This window comes from Opisthorchis viverrini (assembly GCF_000715545.1).
Source record: "Opisthorchis viverrini unplaced genomic scaffold opera_v5_347, whole genome shotgun sequence".
Classification (NCBI taxonomy): Eukaryota; Metazoa; Platyhelminthes; class Trematoda; order Opisthorchiida; family Opisthorchiidae; genus Opisthorchis; species Opisthorchis viverrini.
In genome coordinates this window covers 207,284-232,137 of record NW_008751997.1, presented here as the reverse complement: position 1 = coordinate 232,137, position 24,854 = coordinate 207,284, and the positions used below count along the sequence as shown (strand labels likewise).

Genomic DNA, 24,854 nt, shown 5'->3' with positions numbered 1-24,854 from the left:
AGTGGTTAGGGCACGAATTTACTGACCGGAAGGTTCGTGGTTCAAACCCGGCCCCTGCCTCTCGACTTCACCTGTCTAGGCTTGGGTAAACTGGCAGTATCCCAGCCATCGTACAACCTTCGGGTCGCATGGCAGTTAGACACGGAAAGGGTGCTACAGCTGAACCATTTTTTCTGCTGATAAGCCGAGAAGCACTGTTCACCTGTTCATCCTTGTTGGGACAGATCAGTAGTGCTAAGCTCAGAGAGTTTTATTGCATTTCAAACCACCCTTGGCATCAGATCAGGTTCGACCACGGACTTTCCGGTCAGTAAATTCGCGCTCTAAACACTGACCCGTGCCGTTGTATTTTAAAAGGTATCAGGCGCGTACTACTTACTGATTGGCGTACGATTTCTGATCTGGACTGTTTCGTCGTTCCCGTAAATCTCCTTGTATGATTGGTCGACGTGATTGTGCTGCAACAGGAGCAGCGCTGGTCGTTGTGGATGTGGTGACAGAGGCGGTGGTTGCAACCGCGGAATGCAAACCGGCAGGTGCAGACTGCACGGTATCGAATACCCATTTCAGCGTGTCTGCGGAGTTGTTTGGAAGCTCGCCGTCACGTGGCTTCCGGGTTTTCCCGCCCTTCGATGTATCATCGGCCGAGCTACGGGTGAAAAGGAAACACTGGTCATCACAATAAAAGCAAAATAAAGCAACACAGTGTGTTGTAGTCTGTGACCAGAGGGGGCCACTCGCTTTCACTTGACGATGGTTCTACTACCGGCACACCCCAAAAACGTTAAATGATAGGGAATCCATTGCCCTCTGAACAGATCACGGGAAGGTTGTGTCGCCCCGATGGTCCACACTGACTTTTGACCTGACTTTACGGAAACAAGCTCACCATCATTGGCTGTGAGAACTAATCTGTGACACGAAATCTCGACTCCATTTGTGGTGGTAGCAAACTAACACGGTTGGCGAAAATAGTTAATGAAGTGGATACTCTAAGAACAATCTGAACGGAAAATCACCATCAATATTAGTTCGGGGAGATATAAGGCAGCGTAACTGACAATGTGAACCCCGTTCAAACCAGTTGCAGTCATTTTCGAATTGCAGTGTGAATTCACACACTACGTCTCGCCGAATTCCGTAAAGAAAACGATATTCTTCTCAACAGGTGTTAAAGACTTGACGATGCCCCTGCCAAATCAAAACACTGAATCGTTTTCTAGCGCATGATGCTATGCGATCCCAGGGAATTACAAGGCTCCAAAAGGACGGGGTGGAGAGTCCGGATCACGGAATTTCCAATCAGTAGCTTACAATCCAACCAACCTAGCTAACGCAAACTCAGGGAACTTGGGCGCCGCACAGAAGAGAGAAGGAGAAGAGTGGAACACGTGTTTGCATCTCCAAACTGTAGCACAGTGCGCATGACGAAATCTACTTTGAAGTAAACCTACTTCCGACGGACGAACCCTTTCCAAATAGTCTGATTCATGATAGGAACGGCTTACACGATCAAAGACTGACGCTAGGGTTGACATTTGCACTCTCTCGCTCCAAAGGCGTCCTAGGGACCATAATCTCCTTAAACAAGACAACGGTCTTGTGGTATTCTTCGTACAGCTCTGATTAGTGTCGAATCATGCGGGAATAAAAGCATTTGGGATTTGTTCTACTGGGCGACGGGAAATGATATGTGTCTGGTGTTGTGAGGCTTGTCGACTAAGGAATAACGAATGAGCGAAATACGCTCGTTTGCAAACTAATTTGGTTTTGCGAGAGACTCACCCGGAACCCGGCTGAATCTCTCGTTTGTGACGTTTCCAGGTAACTGAATGTGTTGCACCAGGCCGCCTCATGTTTCAGTCACTACGATATTCGACATATCGCGATACATGTATATTCGTCATGCACTACTCATAAGGTTGCCGAAAGTTCGTCGACAGCCCACAACCGGTTTCGCCCTTCTTGGGGCTCATCAGGTAGGCGCAGTCCCCGAGTTTCCGTCAACCTTATGCTCTACTTGAAACTGAATTGCACGAAATTAGCGAAATACACTCATTTGCAAACTGATTTGGTTTTGCGAGGGAGTCGCCTGGAAGCCAGATGAATCTCTGTTATCCGAACCAGTTCACAATCACTAGAGCTAGACGAGACCCTAGTTTGACAGGGTTGTCCTTACTCGCACCCTGTTGTTTTGGACAAAAGCGCACTTTTCAAAAGGTGTGCCCCAAGACTCTTTGAGCCAGGACGTGCATCCAATCGACTTAGTTCATCTTACATTTTTAGAAAAAACCTCCATGAATGTGAATGGTGCGGTTTCAAACTTCTGTGGACATAAAGTCCGCAATAACATCATACGATCGCTCAAGTTTTTCAACAATGGTCCGCTTCTGATGGACGGGGGGCACAAATGAATGAGTTGTAGTGACGAATTTCGCAAGAAGTCAAGCTCACAATTGACAAAAATATCACTTCTTCGAGCCACTAGTGTAAAAACACAGAGCAGTCGAAAGTGACGTCAACAGAAGTACAGCTGGTCCACCAGTGTAATGGTGTTTTCCTGGACTTTCGGCATCACAAAGCACTCTTGCTGAACTTTCACTGCGCACACGGATACGATGGTTTGACCCATGCAGAGCAGCAACCAATTCAGTTCGGCACCACAGACGTCCGCAACTATGCCCTGCTAGATCTGAATCGGACTGAGGCCAGTCCAACGCTTTCAGAAGCCAAGCTTTATTCAGCAGCTCATAGATGAGGGTGGTAACGCGGCAAACCTGAGTGCACAGGAAGGTGGGATGGTTGAACAGTACAACACAGAGCTCCATGCATCACACATCACTCACACTCGGCTTTTGCTCTGTTTTGAGAAGGCCTGAGAATGGCCAATCGCACCCGATTGAGATCTCGCAGAGAGTGTACCAAGACAGCGAATGTGTGAAGTTGCAAATGCCTATGATTCCGAAACTTGGCAATCCATAGAATAGTAATAATAATAATAATAATAATAATAATAATAATCGTTCAGCCGTGAAACCCTCTCAGCTCCAAGTTGTTATGCCTCCCCAAAAAATTACGGTGGCACCAGATAGCCCAAGCCCAGACGGGAGCAATCAATATAAAGAGAGAGTGGATTTGCACCAATGACGTTCCGGTGAGTTGGCACCTTAACTACTGAGCTCTCATGAGCTAGGTATCCATACAGACTTGATTCAGCCGAAAAACTACCAAGACCTTTCGCTCGACAAGGAGAAGCCACAGGGTGGCCCTAAGATTTTGCGCTTTTCCACGCTTATCAGTCAGCTGATCGAGGCGATATTCCCATCATTTCCGGAGTCCCTTTCGGTTGGGATCAGTTATCAGCTGTCGGGGCTGGTGAAAAACATGAACTGTCCGATAATTTTGTATGGATGAGTCATAGCTCCAGAGGCTGTGCCTTCAAAAGCCGAGGTTTCGCTAACTAACGGCATTAATTGGCACCCAAATCACCAGTTTTCAAAAGGATACCTGTTTGTGATCAGTTACTCCTTGTCTGAAGAAAAAACCGTAGTTTATATATATANGTATATATATAATAATTTACATCTGGATGACCTCGTTATCCTCTTCGCGGGGACACCTAGGGAGAGAGTCAGGCTGGCTCTCGTAAAGCAACTCAAGTGTGCACAGGGCGGCTTTGCTTTTGCTCAAAAAAGTCTCCCTTCAGATTCATCCTCTTAACGGCAACATTAATACTGAATTCAAAATACCTCGGAAACCAAGGTCCGCGGTCATTCTGGCGTCTTCAAAGATCTTGTTTACGTAATCCATCGTGCCTTGTCAAGGATGGCACTGTCGTTCGGAAGGGTAACGTAAAAGTGTGTGCGGTACTGATTGAAGGCTGCCACCTGTTCTACGGGACCCAACGATGGAATCAGCAGGGAACCACGCCTTATATAGATTTGGTCACTTCTGAGTAACAGATATGCGGGACAGTTCTGAAGCTGAATCGTCCGGTTATATGACAGTCGTTTGACAGCAGCAAAATAAGTTGACAATGTTCTGAACTCTGGTTAATTCGGGTGTTGCGCGATTGTCAGATCCAAAAGGCTTGGTTTTTAGCGAACCGCGATGAGGGAGGAGAAACTATATGGACATTCCGGAGCCTACTGGACACCGGAAAACCTGCTCTCATGTTCGAAACGGTTTCCCATACGGTGTGTAAGAAACTAAGAGGAAAGCACTTTAGTGATCGTCCGAATTACGAAGCCTTGGAGTCATTCCAATTATGTCAGAGATAGCTTCCAGGGGTACAGCTGCTATACAACATACACAAAAAGGACGGAAAAAACGCCGAGGGACACTCACAGACCATCATCATCTGAATCAGGTTCTTCATCACTACCCAACTCGCGCCACCGTCGGTAGCGTTCAATGAGCTCCTGCAAGATGGCATTGTTCTTCCGGGCTCGTTTGATGAACGGGTGCCGTAACAGTTCGTGTGCAGTCGGTCTCTGAAATGAAAATAGGGAAGTCAGGAAGTGGCGGTGTTATAACTTCCTGTACAACTCGGCACTCCACGGACTATACTGAGCCACAGTTAGGTGAAGTGTTTTGTCATTGAGTGCAAGCGATAGTTTCCTGGCTAAAAGTGCAGCACCCGTCGCTCCTGCCACAACATCCGACCTAAGATCGACTTACACAAATAGTCCGCACTACGAACGGTCCTGGTCAACTGGTCATTAGGGGTTCGAGTACACTACAGGCCGGGCAAACACAATGATTCCCAGGTCATCAACGATCAGCTGACGAAGAAGATATCTGCACCCGATCGGATAAGATTTAGAATCCAACTGACTTGGAAAAACCTTCAAGATTCATAATGAACCTCGATTATCATCCAGACCACCGAGTGTTAGTGAAGAGTGAACCACCGGCAACCTCAAAACTGTCGGCATTCAGCTTGCCCGATCGAACATGCCCTTTGAGCTGAGCGACCGAATCCGAGCATCAGCTGACAAAGCCAAACTTCGCTCGACATGGTTTGTGCAAATTTCGTGCAGAGAACGTGTGAAACGAAAACAGTGGCGACGAAAACAAGACCCTGTGGCGAAAACCTATTCGTATGGACGTATGCATGCTTGCGCTCATTCCGGCATGAAACCCACAAGGGAGAGCGTTGTCTTCGAGAAATGCACTCATTTGCAAATCAATTTGGTTTTCATGAGAGACTCAACTGAATCTCTCGTTTATGATATTCTACAACTGAATGTGCTGCACACAGGCCGCCTCATGATTCAGTTAGCACGATATTCGAGATACCACAGTGTATTTTCATAAAGGAAACTACTCACAAGAGTGTCAAGACAGTAGACGGCTTCTATGGGCGGACTAATTGAAAAAAAATTCAAACAGGCGACAAACAGTGTGTATTTATGCACTGCTCAAGAACATCGAACAACGTAAGACCTCCGGGATGAGTAGGTCGATCAGGGTTCGTGTGAACGCAATTACCGGTGCCTAAGAATCACAAGACATCCGTGGATCCTGGATGAAGGAAGGGACGCATGGGTCATAGACTGTTTCATGTTTAAACATCCCTCAAATTCAAGGAACAGTTCATTTGTTTTCGTGCTCAGACGTAAAACGCTTTCCTCGCTACCATCGGGCATCTTGAGCTGCTTTAGAGCCTCGAAGGATTCCTCAATTTTTTGGTTTGGTGGATTAAGTGATAAGTAATTCCCACAAAAGCGACTAGAGGAGATCAATTAGAAACAAACGAGTGGGTAGGGGGGCCACACAGCTTGAACGACTGATTCCAGAACAACTCGCAAGTAACGCATGGGGCAGTATCGTTTTAACGTTCGCACTAGTTTGTGTAATCGATTACGCTAGTTGCACGCATACCGGGAAGTGTGCGGGTGCATGCGTGTAGATTCGTTACAATCCACTTGACGTGGATTGATCATGCACAAATGAGCGAAACACAATGGAATACCGATGAATCGCCTGTGCCTTAGTCATCAAAATTGAAATGTCAGACTACCAGTACATGACCGGAACAACAAGTAGAGAAAATAAAAAAAATCTTTAAGGGCCTTCAGGTGCGAAGGTTATAGCCCAGAGGTGAAAAAAAATTAGCCAGGTGATAGTAATGAAAATTGTTCCCAAAAGACACATATCCCCGTCATCAGAACTGCTTCGGCTGAGTGGAGTATGTTAAAACAGGGTCACAAAAATCTCGGCACGGATAAATAGAATCGGCTCATCGCACACGGTCACCAGACAACTCGCTCGAAACGGTCATAGACAAAAGCAATCCACCACTGCTGTCCATCGAGTTTTGCACACCAAAATCAGTACAATTCGGCGAGACATCAGCTGATCGACACAAAATTGTGCCAGCCCAGAATCGAGACATAATCTGGACGGGGTGGTTGAGTGAAACTCTGGCCGAGATGTTGGTTAATATCCGGTTGGTTGGCGATCGCTTCAGTATATGAAGTACAGTGAAATAACCCGGAGTAAACCGATGACATACAAGACGCGAACCAAAACAGCCAGGATCTCGCGTAATTGGCCTCGCTTCATCTTCAAATCGCATGTAGAAATCAATGAGAACATGTTAATAACCATGGATGGCTTCACCAGTTAGGTGTGGCGATGCTCTTTGTACAGATCACTTTCACCTACGACTAGTAATAAATCACAATAATCGTTCAGAAGTAACACCCTTTCGGTGCCAAGCTGTCATTCCACCAGGGGGCTGACCAACCTGCCAGGTTGGGTTCGAACAACGGACCCTTCGGTCAGTAAGGTCACGCCTTAATCAGGGAGCTCTCTCGAGTTCTGTACGGAGGCCAGCCATCCCTACTAACCGAACAGTACATCATTTGGACGGATGTGTCACATGCAGGACACGGGCCAAACGAAAGCATGCCCTGATTGGTCAGGATGCCAGCCAATCCGAGTCAACCAGCTTTCACTCCACGCTTCTCACCTCTTCACGGAGATTCTGGCACGACCTTGTGGAACACTCTGTGACTACCCTATAAATACAATTGCAATAATTTTCCTTTGTCTCCATAACGGGCTGTGTAGAGCTACCGTGCCTTTTGATATACCACAGTGGTGGAGCAGGAAGCCAAGGGACCGATACAGAGTTGCACTACCGTACATCAAGACCCAACAAGTTCGACTAGTCTTTGTCACACAACTGGGGCGCTCCAATCGACTCGCTGTAGACTCAGGATTGACCGCTTTCGGCCGCTTGGTCGGTCAAATGTAGGGTGGTAGTGAAGCGGTAAACAGGCAATCGTTGGTACAGCGAAAAGTTTGATCAATTGCTAGAGGTGTACAGTAGGTGGAAACCAAGAAAAGGACAACTCCTGGCGAAGTGCCCTTTAGTGCAAACGAAGTTGGTGTTGACTGAATCCCAACTGAATTTCTTGCACATGTCGAATATCGCACCAAACGAAACATGAGGCGGCGTTTGTGTAACACATATTCAGCCGATGAATACCATAACCGAAATAGAGATATCCTGAGTTCATGTGAGCCACCTGTTGACATCAACCCAATATGCAAAACTTGTGGCCGAGTGCGAGAAAGTTTGTGCCGGACGAGAGCACAAGGTTGACGGAAACTCGGGGACTACATCTACCCTTCCGCAGCGGGCTCGGGAACAGTCTAGCAATCTTGTAAGTAGCGCTTTTCTCCACACTGACTCGAAACGACCCCGTGGTTGGCGAAACCACCGATATAAGATATTTGGATGGATTTTTCGTCTCATACTCTAAATAAACTGCGAGAAGGGCCACTAAACCTCCAAGAAACATGCACATTCTGGATCGTTAAAGTACACGGCTTTGCAACGCCACTCGAGTGAACTGCCGACTGAGTCTATAGAGAGGAACTAGTCGGTTCAAGATCGCCGACAAACTGGTGAAGTACGTGATATTACTGTGTCCAGTACGACGTAAGCTACATTTAGAGCGTTCGATGAGGGCGAGATGACCCAAGTGGTTAGAGAGCGAAATTACTGACCGAGAGGTCCGTGGTTCGAAACCGACCTGTCTCTCGACTTCCCCTGTCTAGGCTTGAGCAACCTGGCAGTATCCCAGTGCTCGAGCAACCTTCGGGGTGGTATGGCAGCTAGGCACCGAAAGGGTGCTACAACGATGTATTTTTCTTTTTTCACAGCATTCGATTATATGGTTGTTGACGAAAAGTTTGTGTACGATTAACTAGCCTCCTGAAGCTGAGAAATTTCACCGAATGTTGGTTGAGCAACTGAGATCAAAATGTCTGTAAACCAAGTGCTAGATAGTAGCTTCGGAGAAAGCCAAGAGCCGCCTTTCACCCGCTATCTGTCAGTGCTGAATTCAAGGCATGCGCGCGGTCCTTCTAGGAATCAGAGCACGTGTTATGCAAGCACGCACAGAACAAAAACCAGGTGGACATGGCAATCGTTTAACGCACGAATGGAATTCGAATACAAGAACTATTCATCATGTGACTGATCAACGAATCGAACATCGACTCTTGAAACCCCGATAGATACACAAAACAGACACCGTAGTTGCACATAGACAGGTGCGACACATACGATTGTCAAACAAAGGTTCCCAAAACATTCGATTCGCCGTCCCCGAAGGAGGGACGACGTTAAGAAAGTTATGTGCATCGATGTCTCTCGGCGTCCACCGAAAACAGTTGGCGAAACAGTGATTTCAAACCTGGTAAGAACATATTCCTATGCCACAATCTCCAGCTGCTTTGCAACTGAGTTGCAACACAAAAGCCGATTGCCATTCGTGATGCAAACTTTCTCAAATTCCCAGGGGACTTTATGAAACGTCTTCAATCAGTTATTCTTCTTTCATGATGTCACCGGTGACCAACGCACCATTTGCCAACCAGGGAAGACCGATATGTGAGTTGTTTATAGAAAAGCTACCAGCCTTACGTTAAAACGTAAGGAACTTTTGCGAAAATGCACTCATTTGCAAACTAATTTGGTTCTTTCGAGGGACTCACCTGGAACCTAGCTGAATCTCTCATTTATGATGTTCTCAGGCAACTGAATGTGCTGCACCAGGCCGCCTCATGTTTGAATAAGACCCTCATATTGTAATATTGATACTTACGCCTTGTCGCTCCCGTCGGATGGTAAATATTACGCCAAACAGTACATCTGCTGATTAAACTTTTTAGGCTTAAGCAACGTTTCTTTGTGTGGTTATCTTCATGCGCGACCTTCAGTATTAGGAAATTGATGCAATCTGCTTGTCAAAAGTCCAAATACCTGGACACTGTTCCCCTATGGGCGGGATGGTTCGGTGATTTGAACGCGAATTTACTTACTGGAAGGTCCGTGGTTCGAGCCCGACCTCTACCTTCCGACTTCTCCTGCTCAGGCTTGGGCAACTTGGCAGTATTTGAGCCCTCGTGCTCTCTTCGAGTGGCATGGCAGCTAGGCATCGAAAGAGGGTTACAGCAGAACGATTTCGCTTTTTTACTGTCCTCCTAGAGTCCAAGTATAAACAATTCGTTCTGACTTCACCATTGCAGTCTCTCCGAAACAGATAGGGAAAAAAGCGTAGAGTTTCAATACAATGAGCCGACACGAGACGAGCCTACAATTATCCAGTATTTGGATAAAACACCTGCAAAAGGCGAAGCTCCTTGACCTAAAAAGACCTTCTCGAATGACCGGAACGATAGACTCGTGCAGCTTCTGGTTATCAGTAGGTAGTAGAATCTGTTCGCATCTTTCAATAGTCTCCAAATTCTGCAGTTTAGCAGAATCGGGGGCAAACAGTGCGCTTCATAGACAAGCATAGAGACGAAACGGTGGCACATGACTCAGCAACAGGCGTGTGTGTGTGTGTGACCAAATGTCGTTTCTCCTTTGTTCTCGTCCGAGTCATTCATTCACCTGTTCCCTCAAAATCACACTGACCGCAATAATGCGCGACCGAAAGGGAAGAAAAAGCCACGTGCATGTTCAGCTTAGAATAGGAAAGGGAAAAAGCGAAAGAAGCCCGACGAGTTATTGAAGGGTAAAGTAAAAGATGAAATGTTTGGTGGAAAATATCTCAACGTTTCGAAACTGATACGGTCCCGATAAAATTGTAAACAATCTGTGAAGGACAACCGGAAGTCCAGCAGACAGTGCGTAGATAAACAATAAATAGCTATCGTCTGACAAAATCTGAATTGGCACCCCGAAGGCATATGCTCAAGCAGATCGAACAAACGTCGATGACCAGAACTGTCCACCAGTAAGCTGAAATAGCTAGTTGTTCCGGGTTTCCTATACCTTCTAGCGCATTACGGAAGAAAATGTCCAGTTATCCATCCGGAAATAGGTGGATGATGAGATCACGATGCTTCGGATTATCGACGGCATGGCCCAAGGTCGAATGCAGATGTCCTCGATGACGTAAGTCACTGAAAACGTATGAGTAGTAATGTTGTCCAATGCGAAGCGGCAATCACAAAACAGCCATCACAAAGGCATAAACAGCAAACCAGAAATCAAATGAAAAACCGTCCCTTTGTAACAGCAGTTAAACTATTCTACTGAAGGGCCCATTAGTTTAAAAACTTCCACATCACCACGACTGCGAAGCGATCATCCAACCCAACGACCTCATTGTTCCGTTCCTGACGTGGATCCTTGTGCTAGACGAGCCGGCCTCCTGGTTCCGTTTCGCCAATCCGATCTATTCCAACAACGTATCCCACACCTCCAACTTCAAAATCCTTGAGACCAAGATAAAAAAGGCTCTGGTCCATAGCGCACAAACACGTCAGTTCGCCCTTCGTGTCCACATCGACAGCATTTTATCGTCCGGTTTTCTTGTCTTTCGTTCTATCACCTGCCTGTCACATTGTGCTGTCCCTAGTCCATATCATCCCTAATCGAAAGGGCGAATGCGCGATCGCGAATCCCTTATCCCAGTGCCAGAAAATGCGTTTTTTCTGACGATCGCGAATCCCTTATCCCAGTGCCAGAAGTGAGTCTGTGTAATCGTTGCTATGGCTGCGATGAACTGGCTTTTGCTGGCGCCAGGAAATGCAGAAAGCTAAGAATTTTTACAAAGTGCGTTCCCGTGGCCCTCATAGTGATACGAAACTGGCGGGTTGACGGGATCATCAAAGTTTATAGCTGTGCCAGAATTTCCCTTTTTTAGAAAGAGCCGATTGTCCAAGGACATCTGCGAAACGAGGTTTAAACACTTCCGGTCAAATCAACTAATCGGTTCGTTCACCTAGGGTCCATTCCTCAAGCGACACTCACAGTAGAGTACTACTTGGAACATGCGCTGCCCTTCATTTTCACTGCCACCGTGTTGTAAAGTTGGCAGTAAAACGTTGATGGTGACTCGTTAAAACCAATAAGGTTCATTATGTAATGTAGAGACCTGTGGCGCTGTTTTTAGTAACTCTGAGCTGGGAACGTTGCAAAAAACCTGTCTGGATAACAGTTACTTGAACAATGGATCTACGAACCTCAAAATAGAGAATAACCAATTGATGACCACGTGATCAACCATGTTACCGTCAGGGTGAGCTCAGTTTTTCCATCATTGTGATGATTTGCAGCATTCGGTTGGACATGGATCGATCAGTTGAGCACGTGACTTTGAGCAAGTTATCGCCTGACTTGCTTAGGTGACGAAACAAAGTTCAGTGTGTACTACACACATGCATACATACGGACTGTTTACTTAGTCAAGGCCCATAGCTGGGTAGTTCTTCATTTGTGCTTGTCGTGGTTTTCAGTGAAAGAAGGCTACTTATTCAATGGATATTTTCGGCCTGTCAGAGGTTCTCTGTCGTAAACTTTACCGACAGGAATACAGTAGCTAAGAAATCAGCACAAAGTGACACCCTCCCCCTGATACAAGTGAACATGTCACAGCAACATCTCTTGTCTCTTAAGAGCTCTCACCCACAACTCCGCATCCCAAGCCCCAGGGTTTGTGGATATAAATACATACAACCAAAGCCAGTCGGTATGGCTACCCCACGTCCAGCCAACTTTGTAACAGACAAAATGCAAAATGTTGGTGCATAGTCGGTTGTTCTAAGGATTTTTCAGACGATATCGCGTCACTTTGGTCACCTCACTTACGTCAGTATGGCATCCGCAACTGCGATTTTGGCCAGCGGCCTTAATTCGCCCAACTTCCTCTAGCCGAATGCGAAACTTCTCACTTGCTCAAGCTCTAGATCTAGTTTTTACAGTGGACCTTCACTTCCCACTGAGAAACAGCACGGATATAACAATCCTATCTGTCCAATTCGTCAGCCGGTTGCCATGGTTACAATATGTGTGAAGTAGGATCGGTTCCTTCCAGTTGGACTTTGTCTGTCCCCACAATTAATTGTCGCCTCCCTATCAGCATGATTGATTTCGTTCCGGGAAATTAATCGGGTGCAGCAAACAAGGAATGAAATGAATTAAGATGGTCACCCAATAGAGACAAAATATAAATAATAATCGTCCAGCTGTAGCACCCTTTCGGTGCCTAGCTGCCATGCCACACCAAGGAGGCACGAGGGCTGGGATACTGCCAGGTCGCCCAAGCCTAGACAGGGGAAGTCGAAAGACAGAGGTCGGGTTCGAACCACAGACCTCCCTTTCACTGAGCCACTGAGCCACCTTGGCCTCTTTGTGGAAATCTGCAAATGCCAGTATATAGCAACTGAGCCACCTTAGGCTCTTTGTGGAAATCTGCAAATGCCAGTATCGTTCAAGTTCAATGTAGTTTTCATCATGACAGACAATTTTCCCGTTGACTACTTGATAGGAAGTCATGTTCGATTATTCCACCAATATTAATTCCGTTCTTGCAACCAGGGTCCCCTCGTCACTCTTTGACCAAGGACACATTGCAAAACTCTGAGTTGTTCAGTTGCAGACGGTTGTGTGACTTGTAGAATCCACGTTCACACGTTCCTCTTCCTGTTCTGGTGAGTCAACACCAAAGGGGCGGAGAAGCATTGGACTCGAGTTCCGCTAGTATTAGAACACATTAGTAGTGCATATCCTTGTGGATGGGGCTACTCAAGGCCAAAGCGACCCCGTGGAGGCCCGAGTTGTTCACTGGGCCGCTGTATTAGAGTTGGTCAGGGCGAGATGGCCCAAGTGGTTAGAGCGCGAATTTACTGGCCGGAAGGTCGGTGGTTCCAATGCGAACTCTGCCTCTCGACTTCCCCTGCCTAGGCTTGGGCAACCTGGCAGTATCCCAGTCCTCGTGCGTGGCAGTTAGGCACTGAAAGGTGCTACAGCTGAGCGAGTAGAGTTGGTCGTAGGTACCCATACCTACCACACGGATTAGTGTGGTGCCCGGACTTACACCAGCAGGTGACATCTACACAGTAATCGTGGAGACTACGCGGAGCTATTCTATGACTCCAATAACTAAGCAGAGTGCAAACACTCTAGTAGCTGATGTGTTGGGTTGATAGCCGTAACTCGGTCAGCAGCTTGGTCGGTCAGTGTGATACGAACGTACGGTGGGCCGGCAGTAAAAGAACTCACTGGAGTCCAAACGGCAGTGGAAACTGAGTGACATTTCAGTTGTGCGCCTCGTTAGGTTCAACCAAACCTAAGACGAAAGGCAAATAAGTGATGTCTCGGCTTTTACTTCGATCGAAAAGAATTTACATAACCTCATAAACTAGACAGAGACAAGCGTGGAAAGTGTTTTGTCGAACTCACGCGGTGAGTATCTATCTGTTCTTTACTTCGAAATGAGTTTGTCATCATCATTATAAAACCAACCTCGCTTATCATCACATCTTTTCGAGAAAGTGGCGTGGCAACAAAGGTAGACCGTAGTTTAGAAAGCTTGACTTTAAAAAACTTTTTAAAGGTTCTAGAGGAACCAGCTTCCTATATCTTTGTAATGTACTACTCATAAGGTTGCTGAAAATCCGTTGACAGCCCACGACCGGTTTGGCCCTTTTTGGGGCTCACCAGGTAGGCGCAGTCCCCGGGTTTCCGTCAAACTTATGTTCTACTTGAACCTTGTTCTACCTGAGAACATCACAAACGAGAGATTCAGCTGGGTTCCACGTAAGTCTCTCGAAAAACAAAAATTAGTTTTCAAATGAGTGTATATTCGTTAAAACCAGCTTTCTGTTCTGCGGAATCGCCAGAGCCGCGAAAAACAAGTGGCCGTATAAAAGTTTGGTATGCCAAGTGAAAAACCTAAACCGTTGAGTCTTTCGCCAAAAAGCTTAAACGTGCTTGTTGTAGAATATGCGCCAAACAACCAAAGAACCAACTCACATTTTCTGGAACTTTAACCAAGCAGGACTCGACAAAGTCCCGAAACTGCTTGCTAAAATCACCGGTTAGCTGAGGGGGAGGGTTGTGTGGGATGAAAAGTAGCGCCCTGATTGGATGGAGATCAGCGTTGGGTGGTTCGCCCTTGGCCAACTCGATGGCAGTGATTCCAGTAGACCAGACGTCCACCTGAAAGAGGTAAACAATCAATGAATGGAAGAGCGAAGCCGCATTAAAACGTACATATCGGCACAACCAATCGGCTCAACCAAGATTAGGAAGCAATAAAATGGCGCGGTGTTGAGAAAACGCGCCCGAATTAGCCGGTTACTGTCTTCCCAGCAGTAGACCGCCAGTCAGCTAACGGAGGCAGGAACACCAGCGTGTGCACACCGATGAATGCGCTCCGTGAAAACGGTGAATCAATAACGGTAGAGTGTGTCACACGACTTTTCAATAATACAAGCACCTGACACAGAGAACGACTTTGGCAGCGTGCTGTGAAAGACAGCTTTAACTGACCTTACTTTATTCGATTAGTTGCTGTTGTGTAATTGAAACGGACTTCTAAGATTGATGTTTAGAGAGCATGGAACGAAAGCAAGTCTATTTTGCGTTCCACCGCAGTTAGCACTCATAGACATCCAGATATTGGACAGAAGACACACCTATCCAATACTTGTTTGTCATTCTGTTGAGGGTAATTTGGTCGGTTTAAGCCGACCCCGCGTGATATTGAAAAGAGATGACGGGCATCTGCTTCGTTGGGAGATACATCAGTGATCCCTCATGACGCCTGGGGTCTGTACAAAGATTTACAGATACCGGACCAATTGTTCCATCGGACGAAGCTGTGTCCGATACCCAAACACATAACCAGGAGTAACCAAAGCAGTGTTCCGAGTCAGCTACCACTTATCGGCGATACCTTCCAAAAGAAGTCACATCCAAGGTTGGTCAAATGTCCCATTTCTCACTGATAGCTCCTCTGGTGGAGGTAGTGGATATCTGAAAAGGCACAGGCGTTTTAGGTTCAAAACGAAACCGAAGGGTTGGACCGCGACGTTTGTTCGTCCGCCAATGGAATCCCAGTGACAACCGTAACCGACCATTTCGAGAAAACCTGTAGCACCTGACGACAGGAATGTTTAAGAGTAGAATGTTCGGTCTTAACATTAACCGAAACATGAAATCAGCACCGCACATCTGGGGAACTCAAAAAAAAACATGACCTTAGCGATAGGAAGAGTGAGTGGAATTTCAACAGGCGGACAACCACATGCGAATTGGTGAAAGGGTTGCCTCAAAGACCGCAGAGAAAAAGGGACTGGGTTACTTTTCGATTGGGACAACAGAGGCATATCAAAGGAAGTGTGACAAGAACCGAAGGTTTTTTTTGGCAGAATAAAACCCAGGTTGCAAAACTGAGTCACACATTCACAGATGATTGCTGCGTGAGACCTACCACAACTCATCTAACCTGTAAAATGTTGCGAAAACCAAAACGCATTATTTCGACCTTTCCCTAACCCCCCAATGTTCTGTAACATCTTTTAGATGTAACAACTTCCGTTTAGACCTTGGAAAACTGACAATAGCTCAGCCCCCGTGCTTCCTTCGAGTTGCACGGCAGATACGCGCCGCGCCACAGTTGGATCATCGTTGGCCGTCGTTTTGTTAAATGTTACAACGTGGACCTAGAGGAGCATCGCCAACAGCAGCAACATCAACGAAGCATTCAATGTGGCGACGACAAGCGTATCAGTGGGGGGGCTGGGAAATCGACACAGTAGCTGCAAACACACTGGGCTGTGAACCTATGACAAGTAACACGCGGAACCGGTCATGAGCCAAGTTTTGAGGTATGAATCGTCTCAGAACGGATCGAAAATGACTTGATGAGGAGAAGTTCTGACACGTGAACCAAAGTGCCACAAGGGGAGATTAATTCCCGCCGCTGCTGGTTGGTTCTGGTAGTTACAACCCACTGAAAGGGGCCGAAAATGAGAACACTTTGGTATATGAAGGTGAAAACATATAAAATTCTAACCCGAGACCAGTTAATGGAAATAACACTACCTTTCCGATATCTATCCAAGGTCACAGTGAAGTACTTTCATCAGTTACGTGACGTAGGACTCATTTATAACCTGTGGAAAGCCACTGAGTTCTGCTAGCTTCTGGATGGCGTTTGCACGTGTAGGTGTTGGGTTTGGATGAATGTGATATAATCTGCGGCAATCACGGGACCAAACAACCAATCAAACAAACCATGGGCGCTTATGTGTCGCCTCAAACTGGAATGGAAGCTATGAGTTGGCCGGAAATCCTTTTTAGTTGTGGTCCAATGACAGAAATAACTGCGCTCTTTTTAATAACTAGCCGACTGACTATATCAATGACCACAACACTAAAAAAGAATCCAACAGTAAAGCTGTGATGGTCGAGATTGTGGTGAGACCTGTGTACACAAAATTTATGCGCCAATCCGCACATAATCCAATCCCATGATATATACAAGAGATGGGTATGACGTACTTTGAAGTCGTAGGCACATCGTTGAATAAGTTCTGGAGCCATCCAGAATGGAGTGCCAACAAAGGAGCCCCGTTTGGTGATGCTTGAGTTCAGTTGACCGGCAACTCCGAAATCTGCTAGTTTCACATCACCGTTGTAGGAGAACAAGACGTTGGCAGCTGGGAAAGGGTAAGGGACGGGCAGGCGTCAATATATAGTCAGGTTGCCTGAGCCCAGATTGGACCAATCGGTAAGCTAGGAGTGGATTTGAACCAATTCGGAACTATCAGTCAGTAGTAATCTCTTACTCCCATGACCCGACCTGAACTCATTACGATAATCAGCTGACCATTCACGCAAAAAAGATGTATTGAGCTGCAATACGTTCAACTTGAAGGGTAGGCAACATGCGTAAAGTCAACATTAGATCTCCCTAGTGACAATCATTTATTGGGAAAAGATCTGGAGTAGAACCAAACGAAGAGGGAAAGGAAATTATCCAGGTCTGGTGAGTTGTGAAGTTCATCCTCTTGCTCAGTTTGACGCGGTGGTGTAATCGATTGTGCCGTGACCCATGTATCAAGGGATAACGGGTCTCTGGCAGTGGTGCGCGGTAACAAACTACGGTACAAAATACCACTGCCCAAGAACGGCACTCTGACGTAGCGGGTGGTAGCTCACCATAAAGGTACTATGCTTGCCAGACAGTGTGTGGATCTCCGTCTACCACCTAGCGCAGCAGAACGTAAGGCGAGTAGTACCGACAGCCCCCAGACGTTTCGCAATCTCTTTCTTACCCGTCTGCCAGGTCAAGGGTTGGCCATCTCTCTGCTTACACCACTCTGAGTTGGGCATGGAAAACAGCACTCTCTTCGGCAAACGATGGTTAGACAAACGAGACACATGTCCCAACCAACGCAACTTCTGGTGCTGGACACATTCTTCAATAGAAGCACCGATAGCACAACCGAAAACTCGCTTTCTAACTGCCTCGTTACGCATATGCCGACACCAACCCACACGAGCAACAGTTCTGAGACAACGGTTGCCGAACACCTGAAGACGTCTTAGTTCCGCTGATCGAACAGACCAGGTTTCACAGTCATACAAGAAAACAGTCTATACTGTAGCTTGATACACACGTCCCCTGATATTCAAGGATATACCGCGTTGACGCCATAGGTGTCTCAAATTAGCAAACGCGACCTGAGAACTGAAGGTTCGTGCATTGACTTCATCTGTCACACGACAATCAAAACTAACACAACTTCCAAGATACGTAAAGCGATCCACAACTTTCAGTGTCCCGCCCTAGATTTTGAGTGGCATGCTCAGTAACCGCATGTCTGGGAGCATGACCTTACACTTTGTGGGTGCAGAGAACTATTTATGTTCACAGGGCATTCCTTGATGTGCCAGCGTGTCAATGACAGGCTGGTCAATCGAGTCGAATATGCCTCGGAAATCCATGAATACCACAGTAAAAGGTTCCCTAGAGTTTCCAACAACACTACGAGCACCATTGGACCATCAAGTCCTTAAGCCTAGAAACCTACCTCATCGTGAATCGACACAGCTCTTTGAATTGAAGCATCTACATTTAGTCTGTACGTCCCTACGTCTCCGCAGGCAGAAAACTATCCTGAAAAATACGACTAACAAAAAAATATCGACACGTGATGCCAGTGTGACGGTGCATACTACGGATGGAGCGTGTGAGTAGTGTCTGGTCTGGTGTCCAAGCTCCTCCCCCGCATCCGATGGAAGGTGAAGGTTAATACGGAAATTAGGGAACAGCTTTGCAGTATTCGCCCATTATTGCTTAATATTCAAAGAAAGTCCAAGAGGAATGTTAACTTTTTCAAAAACCCCGTGTAGATGAGATACTTACTTTTGTGTCTAATGGCTTGTAACCACTTAGTTCCTGTTTGCTAAAACAAACAACTTCGCAGCGAAAGGCGCTCCTCCCTTCACTAGATCTTATCGGGGGGAGACACACCCTTGTCTTGTTCGTTGAACAAACAACAATCCAATCCTCAAGGCGGGACATTCCTCCTGTAACACCCTTCCGGTTCCTAGCTGCCATGAAACACGATGGGGGCACAAGTGCCGGGATACTGCCACGTTGCCCAAGCCTAGACAGGGGAAGTCGAGAGGTAGAGGTCGGGTTCGAACCACGGACCTTCCGGTCGGTAAATTCGCGCTCTAACCACTTGAGCCATCTTGCCCCGACGTAGACGTTCCTTCACAATACATTCGTTTCGCTGTGCAACACAAATCAGAAAAGCCTCATTCACTAGTGAACATGTGAATTCATACTACAGTCAATTCGTGAGCACTCAATAAACGGCGATCATCTGGCCATTTCCAACAGGCAAGTGTCATTCTTCCTATAAGTGGGAACCGGGATAGCTACAATTTCAAGCTTTGATGAATGAGTGAGGTCGGGCCGAGTCTGACTATGTACGGAGTCACAGTCTGCAGAGATGGATGGGGTTAATCGTCTAGGTTTCTAGACCTCATTGACTGTACGATCATCATCAGTACGATTTGCACCACTGGGTTTCTGTAAGGAAGGTAGTCCTCTCACACGCGTAGGACGTAGCAATCTCCTTCATTCATTATGGTTCATAGTTCTGAAATACCTAAACTCAAAAGCACAACAGTTCACGTGTTCAGTGCTGGTCAGCGAACAATCCTGTGGCACTTTGATACCCGACTTACCAGAGTCACAGCAGGAAGGTCCAGTTGACTGACCAATAAGACTTCCGAAGAAACGTACAGAGAGCAGCCTGTCCGAATACCAGTGGACGAAGTGAATTCGGGTAGAAGCTTGATGCAAAAACATGCGTAACCATAGTAGTCCGCACACGGATATGAAACAGACACTTGCCATCTCCAAATATCACCAGTTTCTGGCGACTGGTAGAGTCGAAGGTAGCTTTGATTCAAGATAATGAACAGCGTTGGCGGTCGGAATGAACAACACGGTCCTTACACCCGTCATAAGAAGAATGGAAGAAGTCGGCTCCATTCTCCAGAACCTTATTCATAGAGTGATCTTTCAGCTTGCGCATAACAATGCCAAACACCACCTTGGACACTAGTGATCACGACAGTTTACGCAAGTCACCCTTGCATTTATTAAGTATTGGGGCTGATGTACCCCGTATGACCGACATCATTTCATTGCTCTATATGATTCGTCAGGCCTATAATCAATCCGCGGTCACTTTATTTGAAGAGCGCAGGCTATAGTCTGTTTAACAGTGGTGACCTACGATGTACCTATGAAATTTCGCTTTTGATCCTTGCTGCTAACGAAGAACCACTAAGATTGCAAAACCTAGGTTCATTCAATCCTTTCAGAATTCGTGCTCGTACAGACCAGTTAAAGTATTCTTCAAGATCCGACCTATACATTCATCTGCTTACCAATTTGGTTTTGACGAGAGACTCACCTGGAGCCCAGCTCAGTAGTACATGGACCAAACTTACTATAGCTACCGGTAAAAACATGGTCAATGACGCACTAGGTATCCAGGACGGATAGCTCCCACCCGAAGAGCTTATGGGCTGGGCATCAGTTACCAACTTCAAGTGGATCGTGCGTCGCACTGTCTCCTTGTGGATCAGGTAGCTCATCAAAAGCTCCGACTGGAGCCCAAATCATCTGTCTTCTTCGGCCTGGACAGTCTGGAAGTGTCGCAAATGAAATAACCAAAAATCTTAAGAAATAATGCCAGTTCTCCGGAACGACTAACGCATAAACGATACAATTCGAATCACATTTTACTTTTATCACCTCCGAAAGTGCTGCCTGTACCGAAAAATAGTAGAGCGTGGGAGATACAGCCAAGCATTGGAAGCGATACCATGATCATCACTGTATATCGCTCCAAGGGAACAGGAAAATGGCTAGGTCAATACCGAGACTAATCCCCGTCATCTGAAATCGACGCTAATTTCGCCCCTTTCGGTCCGAAGTAGTTCCGTTTGTGAGCAACATATGCACGGCAGAATTTGATAACTCCGGAAGACAGTATCCCTAAAAAAGCCCGCAAATGGCACACACATGAAACAGTCGTTCGCCGTTCGTCTCGCGATTAACCCGAAAGGTCCGCGCAGTTAAGTCTCACCAGCGTTGAACCTGCTTACTTCAGCAGTCACATCATGAGGGAACAGAATTACGCAGAAGTTTTAAGTCCGCTGCGGAAGACCTACGTCATAAATATTCTCTTTGGCTGAAGTACACCGTGGTATGAGGTGACGAAGTAAAAAAGCGTTCTTGGGACTGCTTTCTGGGCTTTACCGGACGAACCAGTAACGAATATCTCGAGAGAGATGGCTCTGATTGATAGCTCAACACAGCATACTCGTTGCAACAGTCTATATTGTTTTTTAGCTTTTACACCGTCAGAAATGCGCGAACGGAGGTGGGTAGATGACGGTGGGGCAGTTGGTTCAATTATTTGAGTTCTAGATCCTTGTTCCTAACAGATAGCAAGTGACAATGTACAGGGAATCTAGAATGTGAGTGAGAGCCGTTTGCTGTCCCGTAAACGCCAGACTGGGGACAGTGGGGGGCAGCTAATCATTTCGGATTCCAGGATTTGGAAGACTAATTTCAGAGCGCTGTCAAAATTTAGTCCGAACAGGTGCGCAGAATTTGCGAGACAGACAGAGCCTCTACTTCTGGCGGTGGGACGTGTGTAGAACACTGCTAGCGGGTTCGTGGAAGAACACTTGAAAGTCTTCTATAGGGGAAAATGTCGGTAGCTCATGTAGCGTAGATGGTCGTTAGCTTGTTCGCTGAGCTAGGCAACTTGATTGCAAACGTTTCATCACCAATCGAGGTGACATCATCAGTGCGTTATTGAAGGGCGTAGTGGTGCGTAGCGGTTGTGCCCAAGAATGTTGTGTCTAAGAATGGCGTCAGAAGTAGCATATTTTCGCTTATCCCGCCTATTTATACAAGGCAATCTGGATGGACGAATCCTGAGCAAGCCGAAAAGCATTGTGTTGTGAAGATTCATGATTGTAAGGGGATTAAGATAGTTCCAGGTGCGGTCAGGCTCTCAACCAAAAACGCTGAATTAAGAGCCTAACCACACGGCGGTGGGTGGGTGCTGGCACACTAGTGCGGTGGTGTGGTCTTTGGGACCAAGACGGTGTACATTTTTTCCACCGAAAGTCTGAAGCCCTTCTCAGCAACAAACCTCGTATCACCCTGGGAGAGCACAGTTCAGTGAGTCATGGAGGAATAGAAACCATCTCATGGTCCCAGCCCAGTGCTCGGACGATTCCAGTTTCACCGATTTGTTCGTAACAGTCGTAATCTTACCAGAGTTTCATAGTTGCACGTAAATTTTGCTCGAACTAATTGAACTTCTACATAGTGCATGAGCTGAGCCTGCAGGAATGCGTTTGGAGCACCAGTCTGTCCTAGAAAGACCATCACGCCGAGGCTGGATCTTATCCTGGTGAGATGTTGAGCACTTCAACTCACAGCTATACCACATACCCATGCACCGTACAGAGTTTATTCAACAGATTCAGTCAGTGAGAGGGGGTTACGCAAGCCGTCCTTGGATCACACTATGTGGTAAATTGATCATCAGAAGCTGCGCTATTTCGGTTGCCATACGCCAGCGCCAACCGACGCGGCCTTGTCGCTGAGATTCTAAAGCAGTTTACGCTGGGTGTTCTGGCAGAATCGCAACACATCTGCAGCCGTCAAACACATGGCTGTATGGCAGATATGACCAAGACTTGCATTTATTGTACCGACGTCGACGGTGATGAAGATACTCAACGAACCTGTTCTTTTTGGATTGAGCTCAGAAATAGGGAACCGTAGCTACGCAGCAGTAGCTGTTTTTCCCCCTGGAATCGAGGCCGTTCATTGAGGGAGCTTTTGTAACCTCCTGCAGAGTGCTTCGTTAAGCTCGTTATATCCTTTTCTAAGATCGTCTTACAATCTGAACAAGGAGTACGTTTCTCAGATTTTCCAGGAGAGTTCGATGAAAACGACACCGTACGATGGTATCTTTCGAATAGACACGCCAAAGAAAGAGCGGCTGTCGAAGATCGAGCCTCATCGTCGCATAAAAGCGGAGCGAGATGGGCCAATTAGTGAGAGTGCGAACTTACTGACCGGAAGGTCCGTGGTTCGAACCCGACGTCCCATCCAGGCCTGGGCAACCTGGCAGTATCCCAGCCTCGTGCAGCCTTCGGGTTGCATGGCAGTTAAGCACCTAAAGGGTGCTGAGCGATTTTTTTTGCTGCATAAAAGCAACATGACTGTTCATATGATAGGAACAAGGCTGTGCTGCGGAGTCTACTTTCGCTCTTCATAGACTAAATTCGTCTGTGCTGTAAATCATATGTATGTGTGAATGAAATCGCGCAAACCTCATCACTCCAAAGTCCTCAATAACTACCATTTACATTCGTCGGTTTTTCGCCCTCACTGTTGCACTGTGTAGCTACCCGCTAGTTATTCATATGTTTACTTCCGTTCGCGAGTAAAGTAACGATTTAGGTGCCTTCGCTTTTATTCGCTATGAACGGAAAATAGCTTCGGTGGGCTATATACAAAAACCCACATCCTTTTAGGAACAACTGGACCACATGCCACTAGTCTAGCCGCGTTGGGTGGCAAAACTACACCTAAATCTAGTATTGTTGAGCACGAAATTCATGAGCCTTAGGAAGTTGGAAGATGCTGACCTCACATGGAGGAAACAAGGAAGCAAGCAATGCAAGTTCACAGTCAAATCCAACATACCTTTGATGTCACGGTGGATTTTATTCTGGCTGTGTAAATAATCCAGCCCTTTTAGAATTTCACGGAGGATAGTTGGGATGTAGAGTTCTGGTATCGGACCAGGTTTCATCAGGTCCAAAGCAGACCCTCCACCTAGATACTCCATAATAATCCATAAAGTAGTGTCCTTCAGGTAGGAGCCGTGATACTTTGTTATCTGTGGGCTGTTACATTGAGATAATACAAGAATCTCCTGTTGAATATCTTCAATTTCGTCTTCGGCTGCCTCAAGATAAATCAGTTTGATGGCTACCACTTCTCTAGTTCGTTTATTCATACCCTTGAAAACCTCTCCGAATGAGCCACGACCGATACGTTCCTGTACGTCGAACATTGTTTCCGGGTCGACATTCTGTTATAAAGGCAAATGTAACCATTTGATGAGATAACTCACCGAAACTTTAATAGGTGCTGGTTTCGAATTCATGGTCAATTGCTTCCGCCAGAACTACATGTGCAACAACGAAAAAGAGCGCAGCAAACTGAGACGCGCGCGGTCAGCTCATATATCTACCCAGCGTCTACAACCCCATTGGTTCATGACGTTCACGGACTCACGGATTCAAAGATTGATACACAGGATCGAGGCTATTACCCAAGTTTCCCGGGTCGCTTTTGTTCTTGTCGGTCAGTGGCTGTCGTTCACCTGAAAGGCACAAGTGAAAAAATGTTGTAACAATGCTCTTTATGTTCTCAACGCGGGGTAGTATGCTCGCCANGCCTTGTCGCTGAGATTCTAAAGCAGTTTACGCTGGGTGTTCTGGCAGAATCGCAACACACCTGCAGCCGTCAAACACATGGCTGTATGGCAGATATGACCAAGACTTGCATTTATTGTACCGACGTCGACGGTGATGAAGATACTCAACGAACCTGTTCTTTTTGGATTGTCGCTCAGAAATAGGGAACCGCAGCTACACAGCAGTGGCTGTTTTTCCCCCTGGAATCGAAGCCGTTCATTGAGGGAGCTTTTGTAACCTCCTGCAGAGTGCTTCGTTAAGCTCGTTATATCCTTTTCTAAGATCGTCTTACAATCTGAACAAGGAGTACGTTTCTCAGATTTTCCAGGAGAGTTCGATGAAAACGACACCGTACGATGGTATCTTTCGAATAGACACGCCAAAGAAAGAGCGGCTGTCGAAGATCGAGCCTCATCGTCGCATAAAAGCGGAGCGAGATGGGCCAATTAGTGAGAGTGCGAACTTACTGACCGGAAGGTCC

General features: G+C 46.6%; 2 protein-coding genes across 2 annotated transcripts in view; both read right to left on the bottom strand.

Annotated features, from left to right (window-relative positions):
* T265_15068 (hypothetical protein) overlaps positions 1 to 24,066 on the bottom strand; it is a gene marked incomplete at both ends in the record, with an annotated part of 36,850 nt that extends 12,784 nt beyond the window's left edge. The window contains 7 exons of the mRNA XM_009176448.1: positions 380 to 649; positions 4,348 to 4,493; positions 9,346 to 9,507; positions 14,291 to 14,476; positions 16,826 to 16,983; positions 23,595 to 23,985; positions 24,028 to 24,066. Coding sequence (XP_009174712.1) covers positions 380 to 649; positions 4,348 to 4,493; positions 9,346 to 9,507; positions 14,291 to 14,476; positions 16,826 to 16,983; positions 23,595 to 23,985; positions 24,028 to 24,060 — 1,346 coding nt within the window. The remainder of the gene's footprint in view (positions 1 to 379; positions 650 to 4,347; positions 4,494 to 9,345; positions 9,508 to 14,290; positions 14,477 to 16,825; positions 16,984 to 23,594; positions 23,986 to 24,027) is intronic.
* A 121-nt stretch (positions 24,067 to 24,187) lies between these two features.
* T265_15067 (hypothetical protein) overlaps positions 24,188 to 24,854 on the bottom strand; it is a gene marked incomplete at both ends in the record, with an annotated part of 7,374 nt that continues 6,707 nt past the window's right edge. The window contains 2 exons of the mRNA XM_009176447.1: positions 24,188 to 24,279; positions 24,414 to 24,573. Of these exons, the coding sequence (XP_009174711.1) occupies positions 24,188 to 24,279; positions 24,414 to 24,573 (252 nt within the window). The remainder of the gene's footprint in view (positions 24,280 to 24,413; positions 24,574 to 24,854) is intronic.